At 41.7% G+C, this 22,120-nt stretch overlaps 1 protein-coding gene across 1 annotated transcript in view; it reads right to left on the bottom strand.

The window, feature by feature from the left end:
• The window catches only part of CLVS1 (clavesin 1), a 144,174-nt gene that overhangs the window by 20,434 nt on the left and 101,620 nt on the right, over nt 1-22,120 (bottom strand). Inside the window, exons 3-4 of the mRNA XM_068525745.1 lie at nt 10,228-10,338; nt 5,577-5,812 (exon numbers count right to left, since the gene is read on the bottom strand). Of these exons, the coding sequence (XP_068381846.1) occupies nt 5,577-5,812; nt 10,228-10,338 (347 nt within the window). The remainder of the gene's footprint in view (nt 1-5,576; nt 5,813-10,227; nt 10,339-22,120) is intronic.

Below are 22,120 nucleotides of genomic sequence, written 5' to 3'. Positions count from 1 at the left end.
TATATTTTAAAAAGTAAAACCTTTCCAAAAATGCTCCTCATCCACCAGTAGTTACTTCAAGATTGTGTATGGGTGTGCCTTTTTAATGATTTCCATAGCCATTTTAATTACTTTATCAGAGATATAGGCTAGAACCAGAAAGCAATTAATAAACCAATCCTAATAACTGAAAGAGATGTCACAAAATCTGTGACACTGATTTAAAGACCATGCACTTGCTTCATGCGACAGAAATTCCAGGCCTGCACTCCCAAAACTGAAGCGGGGCTGCCGGTTCCCAATCCAAGCCATTCCCTCCTCCTTCCAGGCAGCAAAAGCTCCTTCGGTTTGGGTGTTGTCCTCCCCCTGTGAATCAGGGTGGACTCCTGCCTCAGAAATCTCCACTCGTGCTGGATGCAGGGGTAAGGACCTGGGTTCTGGTGGCAACCACTGAGCCACTAGAATAAACATTCCTGTAGCCACCTTACTTTGTAACTTCTCATTATGTGAAATAATACATTTTCCTTATTGTTTAAAGCAATGCAGTTGGAGTTTTGTCATATTCGCAGCCAAATAATTATATAGAGCCTAATACAAAGCCTACTTACTGTTATTTGTTGGAGAGTATTAAAAAGTTTGGCTACCTGCTTTCCAGATCTTAAACATATTCCAGTAGTAAATTAGGAGGAAGTAGGGTGCTTCAGACCTACACAGTCCCAAGAACAGAAAATGACAGCCAATGGGCTGAGAGCAAGGACATAGACTATAACATAAAATAAAAAACAGAAACAAGAAGTTAAAAATACAAAACTCAGGGTCATCTAGTGTTAGAGCAGAAAATGTCACACACTCAGCCCACAAAGGCATTATCATATCAAAGAACTGATCAATATAGAAATAAGTAGTATAGAGAAATTTTCAACTAAACTAATAATTTTTTAAAGTTTCTGTGCTCAAGGGTTGAACCAAAATTACCTGGAAAAAAAAAAAAAAAAAGCGCTGTTAGAACCACTCATTCATCGAGAACATCACACATCTTGGATTTTACTCTGCGCCTATGCCAGAATGCATTGTTCCGAGCTGCCTGGAACTGAGGCAATTTGTGCTCCTGAAACACATTATGAAAAGTGATTAGGTCTCATGGACAGTCACAAAAGCCCATTTGATTCCAAATGGGTCTGAAGACTGTTGGAAACTATGGGAGGATTAGGACTATGGGCGTCATCTACCTGCTGGAATTGACAGCGCTGTTGCAGAGGTCAGACCCAGGTCATCTGGCTCAGAATAAGGAGGCATGTCCTGAAGCCATGCAGCAGGGCACACGCTGCCCCATGAGCTGCCTGCCCGTCTCTGGACGGTGCAACTTGGGGCTGCCTGACAGGCTGTGCTGGACAACAGGCTACCATATGGGGTGGGGAGCTGGAAGAGATGACCTTCAAAGTCTCCTCCAATTCTGTTTCCAATTTTCTTATCCCCTCTGGGTCCTTACGGGTCAAAAGCTGCTCTGAATGGTGACTGTTCTGTCCCTGTAACCTTCTCGTTCATCACAGAGCTCTGTTTGTGAGGCATCTGACGGCAGGCACAGCCCAACAGCAGGAGTGGTCCCTCCTTGCTGGCGTCACTGCTGGCACCAGGTTGTCGCTGCCCATCCTGCTGCTGCCTGAAATCCCCAAGCAAAGGCTCAAGGATGCCAAGGACAGCAGGACTGATGGGGTAATGAGAGGCATATGCAATTGCTAGCTGCTCTGGCAGAGTCCCGGATGTTGACTCTGATATTTTACCTTCTCCAAAACCTGGGTCAGCTCTGCCTTCCTTCATGAAGACTTCTCTGAGTCTTCTGGCTGAAATTAGTGAATGCCTCCTCAGAGCACCACAGCAGGTCTAACACCTCCCTCACAGTAGCTCTCCCATTCTGCACCTAAATATAGTTATTTGTGCAGACATCTTATCTCCCCTATAAGATACTACGAGGCAAGATCCAGGAGAGTCTTGGTAAAGCAGGAGAATTAGCTCTTTCCGTCTGGGAGCTGACAATTTGTTTGAAGTAACGGGCAAGTGCACCAAGGATGGGTTTGGGAGGTGGTAGCTTTCACTCAATGTTGAAATGCAGCGAGCATGTCTGCTGTGTGTCTGCTGTGTGTTGGGCGTGGAGTTGGATTCTTGGGGGAGGGAGTGAGGTGAACAAGAGTTAGTTAGACAAAGCCTTTACCCTCCAGAATTCACTGGCTGATAAGGGAGGGTGTCACCTCCTCTGATCCTCAACATTAATTCAGAGGTGGAACTTGGAGTCAGGACGTGTCTAGTCACCCAAAAAAGTGTAACTCTGTAACTGATCATCTGGGGAAGGAGTGGCAAATTCCTATTTCATGCCACTTGACTTTGGAAGTTCAGACATATAGGAAGGTATGATGGCCGTATCCGAAAGAGATAGGGTAGGGACAGGCCACATGAGATGTCACTATTCCTGTGCATAGAGGGGTTGGAGAGAGAAGGCTGGCACTGGAGTTGAGGATAGAAAGTACAAGGAAAAGCAGGCAGCGTGCCATATCTTATAGAGGACACAAACCCAGAGCACGGAGCCAGCGTGCCCGGGTCTGAGTCCCAGCTTGGCCATTTACTAGCTGTGTGAGCTCGGGCAGTTGCTTAACCTCTCTGCGTCTCAGTTTCCTCATTTGTAAAATGAGAATAATGACAATACCTTTCTCATACAGTTGTGCTGAGGATTTAAAGAGTTTAATGAGCTAAAGGGCTCAGAACAGTGTCAATAGTGTGAGTTGTCGTTACAGTTGTTACTGTGTTGTCATCTGGACTGAGTGTAGGTCAGGACGCGGGCCGCTAGGTCAGTCCCTTCCCTGTAGAGGCACAAAGCCAGCCTCTTAGCCACCATGACCACCACTTCCCAGAGAATGTTGACTAGTAACCTGGGGAGTAAATGAATTTCCAGGTCCCTCCCGTCCCAGCAGAGAGGTTTTCCAGACATTTGAGTGTAGTAATCCTGACTGAGCAGGAAATGCAGAGCTTCTCCTCCTCCTGGACACTGGGTCAGTTCAGGACATCAACATGAGCCCAGCTACCCAAAGGAGACTTCGATAGTGACACTCCTCCTTCCCCAAACATCTCCAGAATTCAGCTGTTCTTCCACCACTTCGTCATCAGTTCTGGCCCTCATCTTCCCACCTGAGCCCCCATATCAGCTGCTGATGGCTTTTAGTCTCCTTTTCTCTGATAATTCCACAATCCTTACAAACCCCAGACTGTAACTGTGCTTAACTATGTCTGGTGGGAAAATACAGATGAAAACAAAAATACGTACGGTTGTCCCACCATCAGGATTATGGTTAAAACTGACCTCCTAGAGGGGTGGGATGGGGAGGGTAAGAGGGAGGCCCACAAGGGACGGGATATAGGTATACATAGAGCTAATTCAGTTTGTTGTGCAGCGGAAACTAACACAACATTGTAAAGCAATCATAATCTAATAAAGATAAAAACAAACTCATAGAAAAGGAGAGCAGATTTATGGTTACCACGGGCAGTGGGTAGGGGGAGGGAAAATTGAATGAAGGTAGTCAAAAGGTACAAACTTCCAGTTATAAGAAAAATAAGTACTAGGGATGTAACGTATGTACAACATGATTAATATAATTTAAACTGCTGTTATGTTATACATGAAAGTTAATAGAGTAAATCTTAAATCTTGAGTTCTCATTACAAGGAACAAAAATTTTTTCTATATCTCTTTAATTTTGTATCTATATGAAGTGATGGGTATTCACTAAACTTACTGTGATAATCATTTCATCACGTGTGTAAGTCAAATCATTATGTTGTATACCTTGAATTTATACAGTGCTGTATGTCAATTATATCTCAAGAGAAAAAAATGAAGTCTGATAATATCAAGCACTTTTCACGGGTCTGGGAGAGATTCTCACATACTCCTGGTGGGAGTAGGGTCATTTTGGAGGGTATCTAGGCAGTGTGGACTGAAATTTAAGATGCACAGTCCTCTGACCCAGCAGCCTCAGGGTTCCAAGTCTACCCAGAGGAAGTTTCTCCTGAGAATGAAGGAGGCACATCAAAAAGGTTCAAAAGGTTCATTGAGCCCCATTTAGAACAGAGAAGAAACTCAGAAAAAACCTAACTGCCCATCAACGGGGAAATGGCTACACTGTGATATATCCATGTTCTGGAACACTACACAGCACCGAAAACATAAGATATACCTAGAGTTACTGACGTGGAAAGATGTTACATAATGACATGTTATGAGATGAGCTATGCCCCCTCCTCAAATTCATGCTGAAGTCCTAACCCCTAGGACCTCAGACTGTGACTGCATTTGGAGATAGCATCTTTAAAGAGGTTAATTAAGATAAAATGAGGTGGGCCCTAAGCCAATATGGCTGGTGTCCTTATAAGAAGAGGAGATTAGGATACAGACACGCATGAAGAGACCATGTGAAGACACAGAGGGTAGATGGCCATCTACAAGCCAAGGAGAGAGGCTTCGGAAGGCACCAACCCTGCAGACACCTTGATCTTGGACTTCTAGCCTCCAGAAATATGAGAAAATAAATTTCTATTATTTAAGGCACCTAATCTGTCCTAGTCGATGGGACTTTGTTACAGCAGCCCTATCAAACTAGGCTACACAATACCCGGTATTAGATATTTTCTCTGGATGTGTATAGGTGTGTGTAATATATGGAAAAGAGAATGGAAGGGTCCACCCCGGTCTGATCCCTCCTTTGGGGAGGGGTTTGGATTGGGGAATAGTGATTGAAGGAGTAAAATAAAAGTTTTACTTTTTATACATTTCGTACATTATTTGTACATCAGTTTTTTAAAAACCCTCCTTCATGTCTCTGCACTGAATACAGTATGCAACGTACTTCCCCACCTGCATCCGACCATCCTTGGAACATTATTCCCACTCTCACCCCTGGCCCTCGCACGCCTATTTGCCACACCACACCAGAATATCCCATCCCTCCACTGCCTCCAGGCCTCTATCTTGTCTTTTCCTCCTTTTGGGCTGCTGATTTTCATCCTTCAGAGCCCAGCTCAAACATCACTCGCATTAGAAATTGGTTGCTAGAAGTCTTACTTGGCAGATTTTCCCAGGGCCTTCTTCTTGGTTTTTTTGTTTTTTGTTTTTAATGTCTTTATTCACTTTTGTACTCCCAGTGCCTCATCAGTGACTGTGGCCAAGTAAATGCTCAATAAATGGTTCCAAATGCATCAATGATAGAAACGTTTTCTAGCAGGTTGCTTTTTCATTCAGTGTATCTCAAAGGTCCCACATTTCATTCTGTGTGAGTTAACAGATTCCCTAGAGCCTAGGACTATAATCACGACATGAATGAGGTCCCAGCCTTTTACTGCTTCTTTCATACAATGGGGAAAACTGTATTTCTGGGCCAGCCAAGCCCCATTTACGTTCAGTTCTGGTGAAATCAGCTGAGAATGTACTGCAATTTATTTTATTCAAGTTCTGTGCCCGTAAAGGTCTTCAATTACTTAACCCACAATAGGCCCAAATCCAAAACGCCCCTTGACCTCTAACTGGGAGGCTCTGCTGACCCAGGCCTTACCTCTTCATCGGCTTGGGTGAGCACTCTCTCTCCAGGTTGGAGGACGTGTGTCTCACGTGCATTGCATTATAGGAGGTGTGAGTGTAGTCATTTTCATCGCTGTAGTCAGGACCGAGTAACGTCCGGGCCCAAGTTCCCATGTCATAAGGAGGAAGGGTTCCTCCAAATTCAGACGGCAAAAATTCAGGGTGTATTAGCTGGTGGAGGCTGTTTAAGTTGTTTCCATGCAGGAAAATCTGGAAAGAAAAAATAATTAGCAAGAAAAAAAATCCAAAACTTATGACCAAGCATTTAATCTAATACACAGTCTAGCAATGACAAAGTGGATGCACTACTGGTGATCATGGGGTTTAAAGAGGCATTCAGTTTTGTGTCTGTAGCTTAGTCTGCATAAAATGTTAATTTATTGCTCAGAAAAGGGCCTGAATTAATAGTCCTTAAAAATGAAGTTCATGAACAAATTGGGTAGTATTTGGCCATGGCCCAAATTTACACATACGGTCATCTCTTAATTATCCCTGCTGATGAGAAGAGTAGGGATGCAGACCATCCCAAACCATCCAATCTTGCTTCACACACATCTCCACATTGCTGTGTTCTCCCCCGGAGTACCCTCCGGACCCTCCTCAACCCTCCCCATCCTTCCCAGGCCTACACCAAGTGGCAACTTCTTTCTCAGTCTGTCCCAGTGGCACCTGCCCACTCTGGTTCTCCCCTCTCCCCCAAATTAACTCTGCATTGTGTGATGACTTCTAGTTTTTTCTGATTTGTTCATTTATGTCTTGCTTCCCCATAGCAAGAAAGGAATGCTCAGGAAAAGGGACAGTGTCTTCTTTCTCTTTTAATACTCTCCTAGCTCCCAGGGTGGTGTGGGCACAAGGAAAAAGCTCAGTCCATTCTTAGTCAGTGGAACTGAAAACTGGGACCTGAGAATTTACCGTGAGATATTTTTGCAACGATTTTCTATTTTTGTCTGGATTTGCCAATACTACCCTCAACAAACAAGTTTGCATCTTCTAAGCATATGATAGATGGTGATGGAAATTAGTCAAGCAGGGGAGAAAACACCCCCAAATAACAACATTTTCAAACAAATCTATAAAGTGGATAAGCCACAAGTTGATAATTACCATTGCCTGAGATTTAGGAATTGACTCCTGAAAGTTTATCTAAAGTGCATCTGTATAATGACATCGTTTCCCACACTTCTTCATGTTGCAGGCCCAATGCGCATAAATTGTACTCAAATATAGGGCCATCAATTACACCCCCCCCCCCATACTTAACCATGATGAAATGTAAATGTGATTTTTAAAATACTTTCATATAGTATAATAATATACCATATAAGTATTATATTATGCTATATACTACATACTACAGGCATCCCTTGTTTATTGTGCCTTATTGCACTTCACGGATATTATGCTTTTTATAAATCGAAGGTTTGTGGCAACCCTACGTCAAGCACATGGCGTCAAGTCTATTGGTGCCATTTTTCTAACAGTGTTTGCTCTCCTCGTGTCTCTGGGTCACATTTTGATAATTCTCTCAATATTTCAAACTTTTTCATTATTATTATATTTGTCACGGTGATCTGTGATCAGTGATCTTCGATGTAACTATTACACTTTTTTTGTTGTTTTGTATTTTTAATTAAGGTATGAACTTTTTTTTAATAAGAATTTTACTTTTAAAATTTAATAATTATTAACATTTATAATATATTTATGTTGTTTTGGACAATTGTGCATTAATAACAATTTTAATGATTACCCAACTTAAAAGAAAAATTTTTGATACTTAAAGCATTAGGGTCATGGGTAATCAAAGAGTAATTTAAATTTATATACATATTTTTGTTGCAAAGAAATGTAACAGGGTGATCGATAAAATGCTTTCCAGTATAAAAAAATGTTATATGAGGCTATGATTCGGTGGGGGAAGTATAATGGAAATACAAGTTCAAGGAGAACAAAAAGAACATGTAAAGTTTCTGACTGTTAATGAGGAATTTGTTTAATAATTTTTTTAACATCTTTATTGGAGTATAATGGCTTTACAATGGTATGTTAATTTCTGCTGTATAACAAAGTGAATCAGTTATACATATACATATATCCCCATATCTCCTCCCTCTTGCGTCACCCTCCCACCCTCCCCATCCCACCCCTCTAGGTGGTCACAAAGCACCGAGCTGATCTCCCTGTGCTATGCGGCTGCTTCCCCCTAGCTATCTAGTTTACATTTGGTAGTGTATATATGTCCATGACACTCTCTCACTTCGTCCCAGCTTACCCTTCCCCCTCCCCGTGTCCTCAAGTCCATTCTCTATGTGTGCGTCTTTATTCCTGTCCTGCTCCTAGGTTCTTCAGAACTTTTTTTTTTCTTTTAAGATTCCATGTATATGTGTTAGCATACGGTATTTGTTTTTCTCTTTCTGACTTATTTCACCCTGTATGACAGACTCTAGGCCCATCCACCTCACTACAAATAACTCAGTTTCGTTTCTTTTTATGGCTGAGTAATATTCCATTGTATGTATGTGCCACATCTTCTTTATCCATTCATCTGTCGATGGACACTTACGTTGCTTCCATGTCCTGGCTATTGTAAATAGACCTGCAATGACCATTGTGGTACGTGACTCTTTTTGAATTATGATTTTCTCAGGGTATATGCCCAGTAGTGGGATTGCTGGGTCATATGGTAGTTCTATTTTTAGTTTTTTAAGGAACCTCCATACTGTTCTCCATAGTGGCTGTATCAATTTACATTCCCACCAACAGTGCAAGAGGTAAGGTATGAACATTTTTTTAGACATAATGCTACTGCACACTTAATAGACTACTTTATCACAATACTCGCCTTTTTGCAGTGGTCTGGAACCGAACACGTGATATCTCCGAGGTGTGCCTGTTTATTATAATGTACTATATAAGTATATAATAAATGCTTGCTACTTTGTTCTGTTGTACTGATTTTAACTTGTGATGTAATGACATCATTTAAAGAGGCAGGGGACGAGAAGCTAAGTGTTAAAATTCTTCACAAGAATACTGTAGCACTTCAGAAAGCAATGTACATTTTCTGACACTGGATTGTTGGCTATGACTGAATTTTAACAAGAATTTTTTTGAAGAAATTCACATATTCTGGCTTTTGCAAAATGTCTCACTGGAGGAATTGTAGTATTTGAAGCATGGAAAAGCTGCAGCAAAATACTGGCCCTGGTACCCACCCACGCAACACTTCCAGTTCTTAGAGGAAAAGGAGCGCTGTTGAAACTGGCCCTCTCTCCGGGGGTCCTGTGGGGTGGAGGAATTCAGCAGGTAGGAGGTGGAATCCCCACCTGTCAGATTCTGTTCTGCACCCAGAGCTCCAGAAACCCCCTTCAATGGCACAGCACAAATGTCGATTGCTTTGTGGGAGGAATTCCCACTGGATCCTTCTTAAGTAGAAAATGAAGCCAGTGGGAAGCATAAAGCCACATTGGGAACAGTCTAGGGCACTTCTCTGCCCTTATCACTGTCATGAACCCCAGACAGATTGCAGAATGTTCCAGAATGTCTCTGCCTCTTGGGGCTGGTGAATTCTAGTTCCCAGTTCCACACTCATTTGGGGACAGCAGAATTACTCCGTATCCCATACCCTACTGCAGTGTTTCCTAAGGATCTGGAAGCATCTGAGGTCTAGGAGTTAGGAAACCTGCAGAGTGTGTATGGGAGGGTGTCCCTCACATCGTCATTCCCCCCCTGAATACTCAGAGCTCTTCCCCAGCACGGGGTCCCTGGGGCATAGAGGCCTATGTAAGGCACTGTAAGACTGACCCTGGTTCCCTTAAGAAGTGATGTCCCTGAGCCAGGTGATAGCTGAAATCGGAAAGCTTACAAGAAAAGAGAGCTAAATGGGAAAGAGAAATTGGTGTCATGGAGTCTCTACTACATGAATAGCTTTATGCTATTTGTCTCATTAAATTACTCCAACCACTCTGTGATGTGGGTGTTAGTTTTTCCATTTTATAAATGAAGAAACTGAGATTCCGAGTGGTTAAATAATGTTCAGTTTCTCAGCTAATCAGAATGCCATGAAAAAATACCCAGCTCTGGTGGAAGAGGCTGGCTTCCCAAATGTCGTCAGCTGATGCAATCAAGATTCTAAAAGCCTTCTTCCTACGAGCTCTATTATTTCCAAAGAAGAATGCTTTCCCAATCTCAAAGGTGATGGAGCTGGCAGCTATGACCCAAGAGCCATGGGGAAAAATACAAATCATCAGTATTCTTCGTAGCAATAATATATTCACAGGACAAAATGCTAGCTCTTAAAATATTCCATGAACAGGAAGCTGCTTGACCCCATATTTCCCACAAGCATTTACAGTAAAAGGGGCATCTGTTATTTGCATGCCTTCAATGCTTCCTTTGGTTTGTCACCCGGACTGTAAAATAACTCAGTTCTACTAAATTACTGATTAAATCCAGGCCATTTGCAAACTCCAGCTGAGGCTCAAATGCTCAGGGACTACAGAAAAGCAGGAAAAAACGCAATGAAAAATACAGAGAGAGGGAGAGAGAGAGAGAGAGAGAGAGAGAGAGGACAGACTTCATAATTGTGCCTCCGAATCCCCCCTTTGGGTTTTTGTTTTCATTACCCGTTTCCTGGTCTTGTCTTTAAGGAATGGCTTGATGAGTGTGTACAGGGCATGAATGTACCAGGGCTGGTTGACAAAATGGACTCCTCCGAAGCGGGCAGGAAAGCTGTCCTGGGTGGAAAGAAAGAAACGCACACCAATCAGTGTACATCACAGGTTAGACGGGCCCAGCAGGACCGCCACCTAGAGCAGCCTGCTTCTTCTCTCAGACTGAAGCACCCACCAGCTAGCGGAGGGAGAGACAGGAAACACGCTTACTTCCCAGCTGTTACGGTCTCCTCTGTTCCCCTTGCCTCCCTCTTCCCCTGTAGCTCCACAGCTGAGAAATCATACATCAGGCCTGTCTTTTCCAAGTCACAATTGTATGACCTCTGACATTACACCAGAGCATTTGCAGCCCAGATAGTGAAGGAGCTGGGATTCTTCGTAGTGTCAGGGCACCAAGGCTTCAGTTCCCATGAGCCCTACAAGATGGTTCTCTTTACCCTTTACCCTCATTCTCTGCTCTCCGGCTCCAGCCCTCTCCACTGGGTGATCATGGCAATGACTCAACTTTCTGGGTAGGAAGGGGTTGGAAAAGGATTTCAAAGGCTCTTCAGAGATGGAGCTCTCTGAAATCCTCCGAAGTCTGACAGCATCCAACATCTGTGGCTCCTTTTCACAGATTTCAGAACTGGCTCCTTACTTCAACCTGGGATCCACACAGTAGGTCCCAGGGACAGACATTTGCTCATTGATGGGCTAGTTGATTCCCCTAATTGAGGTCCTCCTTTTCTGCAGGTGAACACATTTTGTAAATATCAGGAAATAAGAGCATTTAAAAAAATGCTTTCAATTTTAGAATCCAGCTCAGGGCATAAGCTTACACTTGCTGAGAGGCTGCTCTGCTTGTCCACAGAACAAGGGACCTTGACCATAAAACCTGAGCTAGTCCCACAGCACCAGGTCCTGAGTTCCTGATATAGGACTTCTGAAGGTTGTATTCGTGTCGTTAATGGCATGAAAAAAGAAGGAACATCTAATGCAATTCGAATTGCCAAGTGTGCTGGCAATCAATTTCATTGCGACAAACATCTTTGTAGAATGTTAGCAAGATGGGATGAAAGCAGAAGGAGCCTGGTTATCTGAGCTAACAGTTCAGGCCACTAGCTGCTCCTTGCCGTGTATGAAATGCCCTGCCTGGGTCTTTTTTAGTCACAAAGAATGAGGGCTATTAACTTTTTTCAGAACCCTTTGAGTCTATAAGCTCCATGGGCACCTTCTACATTGAGACCTGGTTTCCAGTGTAAGTACGTGGACCTGTGCTTAAAGGTAGACCTTTAAAAAATTTAACAATAATTTTGCCTCTATCTAGACATTTCACAGAGTACAAAGGAATTAAATATTTTGAAAGTTAAACTAGACAATTTCAGTAAGAGGTCTTTGTTTTGAGGGGTATGTATTTTTTCTTTTGTTTATTCTATTTTTTAAAAAACTTAATGAAACCACCAAGTAAGGGTGGAGAGACCGTTTATACCAATTTGCACATTTGTCATAATCTCTCACTATTCCAAATGTAAATTTAGAAAAGTAGAAGTTCTTAGTAAGGTTTTCTTTTCTCTTTCAGGTACAGTTTGGGATCTAAAAATTCTTTGGTTTCTTAAGAAGAAAGACCTTTCCCAGAAGGTTTTCCTTTGCAATGAGCACTAAGTAATAACCTAAGCCCTGTTGGGGCCTTTTGAACTTGTTATCCAGAACTAAAAATAACTATAATTCATTGTCTTACATGCTAAACGTGGGTTCTGGGGCTGTAGAAGGAGAAAAAGAGCAAAGGGTTTATCTGTAAACCAGGGCTTTACTATCCTTTTCAATAGGACCAATAAGAGGGTTTTTATTTCTATTGAGAGTCTATTATATAATATATTTCTAGGTTGGTCAAGTGGAAGAAAACCCTGTAAATAGTACTGCAGAGGCACTAGGTAAAATCTCAAAGAAAACATTAACCTTTACAAAATATCTAGAGACTCCTAATTTTTGTCTATGGAATCTCAGTCCTCAAAGACAGCGGCACTGTCTTTGATTTGTGCCAGAAGAGATTGAAAGAAAAAACACAGGGCTGAGACCCATCAGTTGTCTGTGGCTTGGCCCTGGCTTTGAGTCTGCCATCTTGAAGGCATGGGATCTTATCGATCTCATTCAGGTCGGCAAACAAATATGTGCAGATAAACACATGTAACAAGGCTCTCCTGTGTAATAAGGGCAATGTGCACATGGTTCGGTTATCCTCGAATGAGCCTGACTGCATTATTAATTATGGTGTGTGTGTGTGTGTGTGTGTGTGTGGGTGGGTGGGTGGGTGGGTGTATTGTGCAAAGGGAAGGATGAGGGAAGGGAAAATTAGAAAACAGAGCACTCTTTTAAGCAATGCCCATCGTTCTTGGTCGTTTTGCCTGATCTCATTAGCAAACCACAGATAAATGGGAAGCTGTCTGTCACACAAATGTCTCCCAGGACCCCAAAGGGGTCCACCGCCCTCACGAAGGTGCATTTCTTAGGGGCTGGAGCAGACCTATCTCAAGATGTAAACCTTGATTCCATGACAGTGTGACATTTTGTTTTTCAGAGTTCTTGGTGACTAAAGAGTATGCTCCAAAAACATACCCCAGGTTCAAGAAAGCGGCATTAATTTGTGTGTATTTCATGCATTTATCAATAAAAATATAATTTAATTTTGAATTATAAACATAGTCAAATCATAAAAATTATCTTTTCCCCAGTTTATTGTAAATTAATTTATTTCCTTATTACAAAAAATATACCCATTCTAGAAGAGTACAAAATTGATTTAAAAAATTATTTGAAAAATTAGAAAATACAAAAAGATAAGAAAGAAGAAAAGAAGAAACACCTACCATCCTACTGCAAAAGACTATGTTACTTACTATGTTGTATCATTCAGGACAGGCTACGTTATGTTATAGTAACACACAACCCCTGCTTTTTATCATTTAAAACTGTAAAGATTTATTTCTCGTTCACACAAAATGTCCTTGCAGCGTTGGCAGGAGCCGGGCTTGATTTGCTCTCAGCCAGGGATGTAGCCTCGCCGTCTGGAACAGGGCTGCCACAGCTGAGGGAAACAGCATGGGGAATCACACCTTAGCTCTTAAGGTTGGCTGCCAGAAGTGACATGCTTCATCCGTCACATTTTACAGGCCAAACACGTGGCTGACTTCTAGGGCGTCAGGAAGTATAATTCTACCATGTGGCTGGTAAAGAAAAGACCAAAAGTGTCGGTGAACAGCACTAATGATTACCCAAGCTCTCCTTTCCTTCTTCCTTTCCCTTCATTTCCTTTATTCCCTCCTTTTCTTCCTTCTTTCCTTTCTAAATGGGATCATGTTTTTTACATTGGACTTGATGTTTTTACATTGGACAACTGATGGCCTGCTTGATACTGGTGAAATAATATCAAATAATCAGTATCAAATAATACAAGGTAGAGTTTACAGAGGAGAGGGGAAAACAGAAAATTGCCTTTATGTAATGACTGGTTTACTGTCTTTAATTCCTCACTGAACAATCATTTCAGACCTTGCACCTCTTCAATTCAGCACATACTTCTGAGTGTCGACTACAGGACAAACACTGGATTATATTCTTTAAAGCACTTGGCAGAAATGGCCATCGCCACGGCCTTCTGGTACTTTGATTCCTTCTCCCTCCTTCTCTACCTGAGCTCTACTCACGCCCTAAGCTGCTGAGGTCAGGTTTGTGTTCCTTGGTGTCCTTTTTTAAAATTTACAGTCATGCTTCTTTAATATTTTTCTTTGGAATAGTGGTGACACAAGAGGTAGCTTGGAGTGCTAACATCGCTATAATCAATCCTTCCTCTAACCCCCAAGTCACACAAATACATGTTCACACTAGATAATCTAGCAAGCATATCTTCCAAACTAGTCCCCGAGGCATTCTAACTCCACATTCAAAGAGTGCTACCTCTAAATCCCTCCTAAATGGAATACTGGCTCAATGATTGACCTGAAAATCTGAAGCTAGGATCCCCTCTTTGCTCTCTGAATACTCAGAGAAGGCTATTCTCATCCATCTGCCTTATTTTCCTACACCAGATAAAAATCAGAGCATTCAAGGGTTATTAAAATAAAGATCTGATACCAGAGAGTGTAGGAAGTAGGGAGGAGATATAGGGATATATGTATATGTATAGCTGATTCACTTTGTTATAAAGCAGAAACTAACACACCATTGTAAAGCAATTATACTCCAATAAAGATGTTAAAAAAAAATGAATGAAGGAGGAGCCAGTGACGAAGAGAGTGGTGGGGTAATAAGAAATAGGTCTGAACATGCGGGAAAAAAATTTCTTTTAAGAAATTGGGAAAGCCAGTTGAGTGGGATAAATCAACTAGGAAAGAGAGGGAGATAGAAGAGGTTCTACTGTACATTCTATTGTTCAGAAATGTAACTGTGGAATGAGTATTGGAGATGGGACTTTATTGTGGAATATAAGAGGGTGAACCAAAGTCACAGCATCATGGACGTGGCATGACTCTTTCAGAGCCGTGCAAGGTACCTGGGCTTAGGACTGAGGCTAATTAAAGAATCAAGGTCGGCTCCCTAGAAGGAATACCCAGGGAGAAGATAACTGTTAACGCCCTGCGAGACTGATAAATGGGTAACAAGAGAGAGCCTTGTGGTGATGAAGATGTTCTGTAACTTGACTCTGCTGATGTCAGTATTCTGGCTGTGCTATTGCTCTGTAGTTTTGCAAGATGCTACCAGTGGAGGAAGCTGAATAAAGGTTGTACGGAATCGCTCTGTATTTTCTCCTACAACTGCGTGTGAGTCTACAGTTATCTCAAAATAAAATCAAAGCATATGATTACTGTGAATATTTCAAAACTCCCCAATAGGAGTAGCCATTTTTTTAAGTATAGTAGAAGCTTTTCTAAGGCTAATCTTTTCTGCCTTATGTGAAGTGTTAGACAAAGAATGCCAAGGTAAATGGTAAGGCACAAGATACACTGCAGGACATTCTAAGGGGCTCGTCTCTCTTTTCTTTGGGAGCCTTGGGCAGCATTAAGTGACTCTTGCAGTCCATTAGAAATATCCTTCATTTTTAAATGGGCACTACATTTGCACTTCATTTTCACACTGGCACTATTCAAGCATCACTCAGCTGCCTTTTCTTGTGTTTGATCAAGATTTAGGAGCAACATGGTAGAGCCAAAACTATTTCCTCTCTCTTTCCTTGACAATCAGTTACAGATGTTACTGGTGGCAGTTGGCCGAGTTTCCTGCTGGGTAATAAAGCACTTACTAGTGATATTCGCTAAGTTTGTAATGCCTGCAGGCAAACGTACTTCCAACAGGGTTCAAGACACACCTGACCTCAAAATCATATTGCCTGGCAAGGCTTGGGGAGCTCTGCTCAATCTGGCTGTCTCTAACTCCCATCCTTCCTCACTTCTTCTACTGCTCTTATGTGGAAACCAGAGCAGGACCACTCAAATTCACAGATACTATGCCCTCCCCCCATCTATTAAGATTCCTCTGAAAACCAAAGGCAAAGAAGGAAAGAGAGAGAGGATGAGTACATGAGCTGTCTTTTAGACCGTCTGCCTTCTTCCCTGTGGTGACTCTGAGTGTCTTTCAGGACCTTAGCCAAAGGCCTCCATTCATTCACCGAACTGCATGTATGTAAGTCTGAAGGCAACACGAGGACACAAGCATGAAGTTAGGATTTGGTTCATGTCCTACTAATGACACCCATTTCCCACATCAAAGCAGACAGATAAAAACATTTTCAGCAGCATAAATGGGCTTTCCTGATGCAAGAGAGCCTTCTAAAAATGCTATATTTCATGGTGATGGGTTTCTATTACACCACGTGGTACTCATTAGTGTGAAAGTCACATATCCGCCTATTTGCAAGGAAATGGAGAGCTCATGCAATAACAGTTACACACCAAATGCTTTACATACATCAGTAGCAAGCATGAGAGAGAAAAGAGCATGCTTATTCGGACGCCGCTGGGAGATAGCTCCAGCTGATTACGGGCTATGGATTTTCTTTGAATATACGCTCCTAGAAGGCATCATTGATTTCTGAGAAGCTGTACCAACCCAGTGTTCTCTTGAGGGTAGGAAGGGCTTGGGCTTTTTGTGGAGGTTCAGATCAGGGCATGCTAAAGGATGAAATTTTTTTTATCTGCAGATCCTAGAACTGTTATAATGCTTTGGCAATTCTCCTAAACAGAGTAAGCAAAACTGGCTTTCTGTCAAACCGGTCCAGATGAGCAGATCAAACTCAGAATCTTCCCTGGCTACAACCTAAACAATGTTCCTTGATATTTTTCATATTCCATTCTGGTCAACAGTTCACCATGCAGTTATTGAGCTCATCGTATGAGTGAAATGCAGGGGTGCAGGGGTACAGGAGATGCACGTCTGTGTCCAGTCCGTTCATTGTCCAGTGGGAGAGACAGGGAAACTGTGATGCTTCGTTTGAGAGAAAGACACAGATCAGAGATTAGCCTCTGTGATTTATGGTAGTTTCTTAGAGCAGAGCTAATAAGCAGCATAGATAACCGGAGGTGGAGATCAGGGAAAGCTGAACATGCTGCAGAGGCCAAATAAGAAAGCCTTCTATAAAAGAGCTATCCAAAGATTTGGTGATTAATAAATACACGTGACTATGTTGGAGAGTCTTCAAGGGTTTATTTGTCACCAGGAGACCCTACATTTTTCCTAGCCTCACTGTTTACTAAGAATGAGCTTACAGATAATCTCTATTTAAAAAAATTTTTTTTTTAATTAAAAGGAAGGAAGGAGGAAGGACAGGAGGGAAAGAGATCAAAAAAGGAAGGGAGGGAGGGAGGGAGGAAGGACGGAAGGGAAAGAGATCAAAAACCATCTATCTCATGGTGCGTGCCTGTCAAATTTTTGCCGAGACAACAGAAAATGTGACTGTAAACTTAAAGAGTATCTTGATTACCCTGATATCTGCCTCACACCTGGTAGGAAAGTCTATAGAGCAAGAAAACCAACTGTTTTTTGTTTTTTTTTTTTTACTTCCTACTTAATAGAGCGCCAAATAGGAGAACTGCATTCTTCCTGGGCTCTGGCAATCTCATTGCTGGCCAGGCAAGGTGACCAAGGAGGTGACTGTCCTCAAGGAGGTGACCGCTGTTGGGAGGAGAGAAGAGGTAGACTGCAAATCCATCCAGCCTGGTCACTCTGAGTCATCAGAGCTGAGCTCAAGCAAAGAAAATTTAATTCGCCAGAAAAATCACTCCTGCTTCTCTAACCACAGTAACCTATAAAAGGGCTTCTAGTTGACTATGAAATAGCAAATACATTGTGGTAAGTACACAATACTTCATCTTCAAGTTTCCCTCAGGGGCCTTATGTGGTAAATAGATGATTGTTGCTCATTATTTAAAAGCCAATTAGTGGAGAAATCCAGATTGCTTGAATCACTGATTTGCACAGGAAATCAATGCCGGAAGATACGACGTGCTTCACCCTTTAGTCCTTACAGTCACAAAACCATGGTGTGTCTTAGAGAAAGAAGCACGGTCAAAGGAACACAGAGGTCACTCGAAGCAAACCTTCTGGCAAATGTTAAAGTTTTAACCACAAAAATATCTTTGGTCTGTAACTAAGCTCGTAATAAGTAAGTGTAGTAAGATGTTAAAGTCTTAATAGATATAATTTAAGAGAAAACATTAAAGTCAGTAAAGGTAATTTAATAGCTAAGAATTGGGCACTTAGTATCTACCAGGAATTTTTATATATGTTATCTCATATCACACCCAGGACAATCTTATGTAGGTATAATACATGTGTTATAGTATCTATAATATCCCAGTTTTACAGATGAGGAAACATAATCTTACTTAGAGTAGTTAAAAACTTGCTCAAGTTCACACATCAAGTAAGAGACTGAATGAAGTTGAATCCAGACATGTCAGTTCTTATAGTTGAAGCTCTTATCTCCTACTGTAGGTTCATACAAACTCTATATATGTCAGCAAAATTTGGATTGTCGACCATCTTCATGAGGGTTTTAAGGGTGCATATGCTCACTAATTGAGATAAAACAATAAACATTTCAAAGCATAAATCTCAAATCCAAGTTAAAATTTCTTAATCTTGCTTTAGCTGCGAGCGCTTTAGATGACATTTACAAGAGGACTGTCCTCATGGTTTGAAAGCGCTGTCATTTAAAGAGTTACAGTTGTTATTAGAACAGAATGAACAAGTATTCCTAATGAGCACTCTGGAAGTTTTAAAGATCAACTTGAATCTCTCCATACTGGCCCTGCCTTATTAGGGAACATTGTACTTTTATAGCATAGATATAATCATTTTAACATGGCCTCATTCTGCAGGAGATTTGAGTCAGCTGAAAGTTTTCTTGTATTTGAGCACAGTTTATTTTCTAATCACTAGATACACATCACTTCTCCATATCTAAAGCTAGCAGTAAAACCCATCTCCAAAATAAACAGCAGGGAGGATTCTATGAAGACAAAGCCATGAAATTTATTTGTGGTACTGCTCCTTCCTCCTAGCAATGGAGTTGGTGGAGCTCACCTGTACCCTGGTCTTCTCCCCTGTCTGGGAACCTGGCTAAACTACACTTCCCAGCCCCCACGTTACAAGATGAGGCATACGACCAAGTTCCGGAGAGCGGAACGTAGGCAGAAGTAAAGACTGTAGGTAGAGGTAAGATTCACCACTTCCAGACTCAAACAAAATAGATGTGAGTCTCCCATGCTTTTTTTTTCTCTCTTCCACATGGCTGGAAATGAAGAACTCTGCTGCCCTAGAAGATGGGGAAGCCCCAGAATGCAAGGAGCCCCAGCCTATGAGTCACTTGCTGGAGGAGAGATCCATGCTCAGTGGAGCTGCCTACCAAGGACAGCAGGTAAGAAATAAGCTTTCATTCTCTCAGTAAAACCAAACTCAGCATAGCTTATCCCGCCCTGATGAGCTCGGCCACTACAACAACGGGTAGGGACATCTGGGCTGCCAAAATGACTTGGGAGTTACCAGCTTGTCGATGGTGTTCGCATCCACGTGCTTTGTGAGTGAAGCTAGAGCAGAGACGAGATCTCAGGACTGAGCCCTCAGCTTTGCCATGTTTAAAGGCACAGATAATGAGAAGAATCCAGGACAGATATCTGAAGGGTGGCCAGTCAGCCTCCGGGAAAGAGGACAGTGTCCTGGAGGCTGAGTGAAGGGAGCGTTCTCAGACTACCTCAGTATTTTCACAGTTGATGCATGGAGCAGTCGATGGTGCTGAATAAAATAATAGGCTGAATAAAATGCAGGCTGAGAGCTGTTCCTTGAGTGTGGCAATAGGAAGGTCCCTGCCTTCAAGGAACTTACCCTCTATTTGGGAGGGAGGGAGAGATAATAAACAAAAGGTAGAGGGGAAAAAAAGCTAGAAGGTGCCACGTTGGAAAATAAACAGGGAAGAAGGCTAGCGAATGTTGAGAAAGGGAACTGAATTTCAAAAAGTTATCAGGAAAGGCCTCACTGAGAAAGTCGCCTCCGAGTGAAGACTCAAGGTGATGTGGGAAGCCAGCCACGTGGCTGCCTGGGGCTGTATTTCAGGCAAAGGGAACAGGAGCAAAAAGCCAGTGGTGGGATCATCCTCACCACCTCCACAGAAAGGGATCATGTAAACTAGCATCTCCCAAAATAGGTACTGCACAATATTATTCTGAAGGGTCTCCTCGTACAAAAAGAGGATTCCAAGTGAAACACCGCATTCTTGGCCTTCTCTTAGGAAGTAAAAGAACATGTTGGTCTATTTAATTAAAGCCTTTGGAAGAGTCTGGTAGCAAAGAAACCAACTGAACTTTGTTTAACCTTTGGTTTCCTATGCGTTTTACATCATAAGATCCATTTGGGGGAGGTTATCTATTAACCAAAACTAATATTCTAGAAAATCCACAAGGGAAAATATTGGACTTCCTCACCTCTCTGTGTAAGTCAGAAAGCAATGTACTTCAGGTACTTGGATCGGTCAGACTTGAGTTGGCAGTGTGACAGTTTGAATATTGTCAGATACCATTTTAAAGAAATCTACTATGAAAGTCATATAGTTATAGGGAGAAAACATGTGATTTCAAGATATTACTTTATCTCTTTTTAAAGTTTGAGCTGTGCTTTAGTCACTTGAAAATCTGTATTATTCATATTTCACCCAGCTTACCCGTGATCTTTAGAAAGAGACACCCTGCAACTTCTTGCTGGAACAAAGAACAGAACTGACTCTCCTCCTGAGACATCCATCTATATTTCCATCCCAATTACTTGATCTCAGGTCTGGGGAAAGAACCACGCCATCCATTAGAGTTTAAATGGTACCTACGTTCGTCTGAGGTTAGGATAGAGCAGAATCTTGCCTTTAAACAGGACCACGTTAAGCACTGATTTGGTGTCCCCTTGAGAGCAGGGCACCAACGGTAGCAGGGCCTGTGGAGACGGCTGACAGGTCATTATGACCTGGGATCCCAGAGAAGAGCCAGGCTGGACCTGAACAAAGCCAAAGTCTCCTTTCACACAGGCAGAGAGTACTGCTTTTTACTGCCTAGATATGGTTGCTGCTTTTCTGGATGAAAAAAACAAAAAACACACCATGAACGTGGAGGGCAAATAACTGATCTTGGGGAATTTTTTTCCCTTTCTTTGAAAAACTACCTCATACACTTCTTCTTTAAGCTCATCTGTCTGCCATGTGGAATGGGGCCTATTTTGTCTTGTAACCACTTACTGCACTATCCAAAGGAAATTCTCCCTAAATCCCAACACAAGTACCCAAATGGTGCCATGAAATTTAATGTTTGATTTAAGCATCTTAGAGATCTCATGCATTCATATATTTATGATGTATAAATGCATCCACAAAAGAGTTTTGGCAGTTAGGTAGACTTTACAAGAGTTTTATACACTTATTTATATGTTGCAGTGGCCTAAGTGCTATTTTAAGGGTACAACTTAAAATTCCCAATCAGTTCTCTAATGAATATTGACCATTATAAATACTTGAGTAATTTTTATCATGGACACAGCAGCTTACAGGGACAGTTATTTTAAAAATGATAGAAATGATCCCAGAGGAAATAAAAGCTCACCAGCAGGACGTGTTAGATTCTAAATTCTACCGCTTGTGCTTTTAACTCAGCTATGAGAATCTTCAGGAATTTAAGGGCCAAATGAGAGAAGATTATTCCTGATAAAATTAGGTATTTTCTACCTCCATCATTATAAAATACCTTGGGGAAAATGGCTTTCCAGTTTTTGATTAGTAACACAAATTCTTATGAGTACTTTATATTTTATAGCAGCAAAACCACTATATTTATTGAAAATTACATCATTAAGGTATTCCATTTCAGATTAGAGCCTACAGAATTACCTATTGTCTTCAAGAAAATTCTTTTAATGATATCATACATACGCACATATCTGCAGGATAACGTCTTCAGGGATCATCTGATCTTCAGGGAGAGTCTCAATCAGCTCCATGGGGAAGAATGTGTCTTTTTGTATCCACACAATATTCAGATTTGCTCTCCTAGCCACATCCCCTCTGTGGACTTCTGACTTAAGAAATGGGAATCCTCTACTTGAGGGAAAAGGCTCTAGGGATCTTACTCAGGATGCTATAACGTTTCCTCCTTTGTACTTAATTTTAGTTAACATTTTAACCACTAACTCTAGCTCTGTAATTGACTGTCAACTCAGGATAAAAATTCTTATTTTGTTCTCTTACACACACACACACACACACACACACACACACACCACAGACCCCAGTGAGTAATTGGTATATGTCTATCTTTTGGCTTTTCTCTTCCATGTTTATAATTGA

The sequence above is a fragment of the Eschrichtius robustus genome, chromosome 17 (genome assembly GCF_028021215.1).
Source record: "Eschrichtius robustus isolate mEscRob2 chromosome 17, mEscRob2.pri, whole genome shotgun sequence".
In the NCBI taxonomy this organism is placed as follows: domain Eukaryota; kingdom Metazoa; phylum Chordata; class Mammalia; order Artiodactyla; family Eschrichtiidae; genus Eschrichtius; species Eschrichtius robustus.
This window is presented reverse-complemented; position numbering and strand designations above follow the sequence as displayed.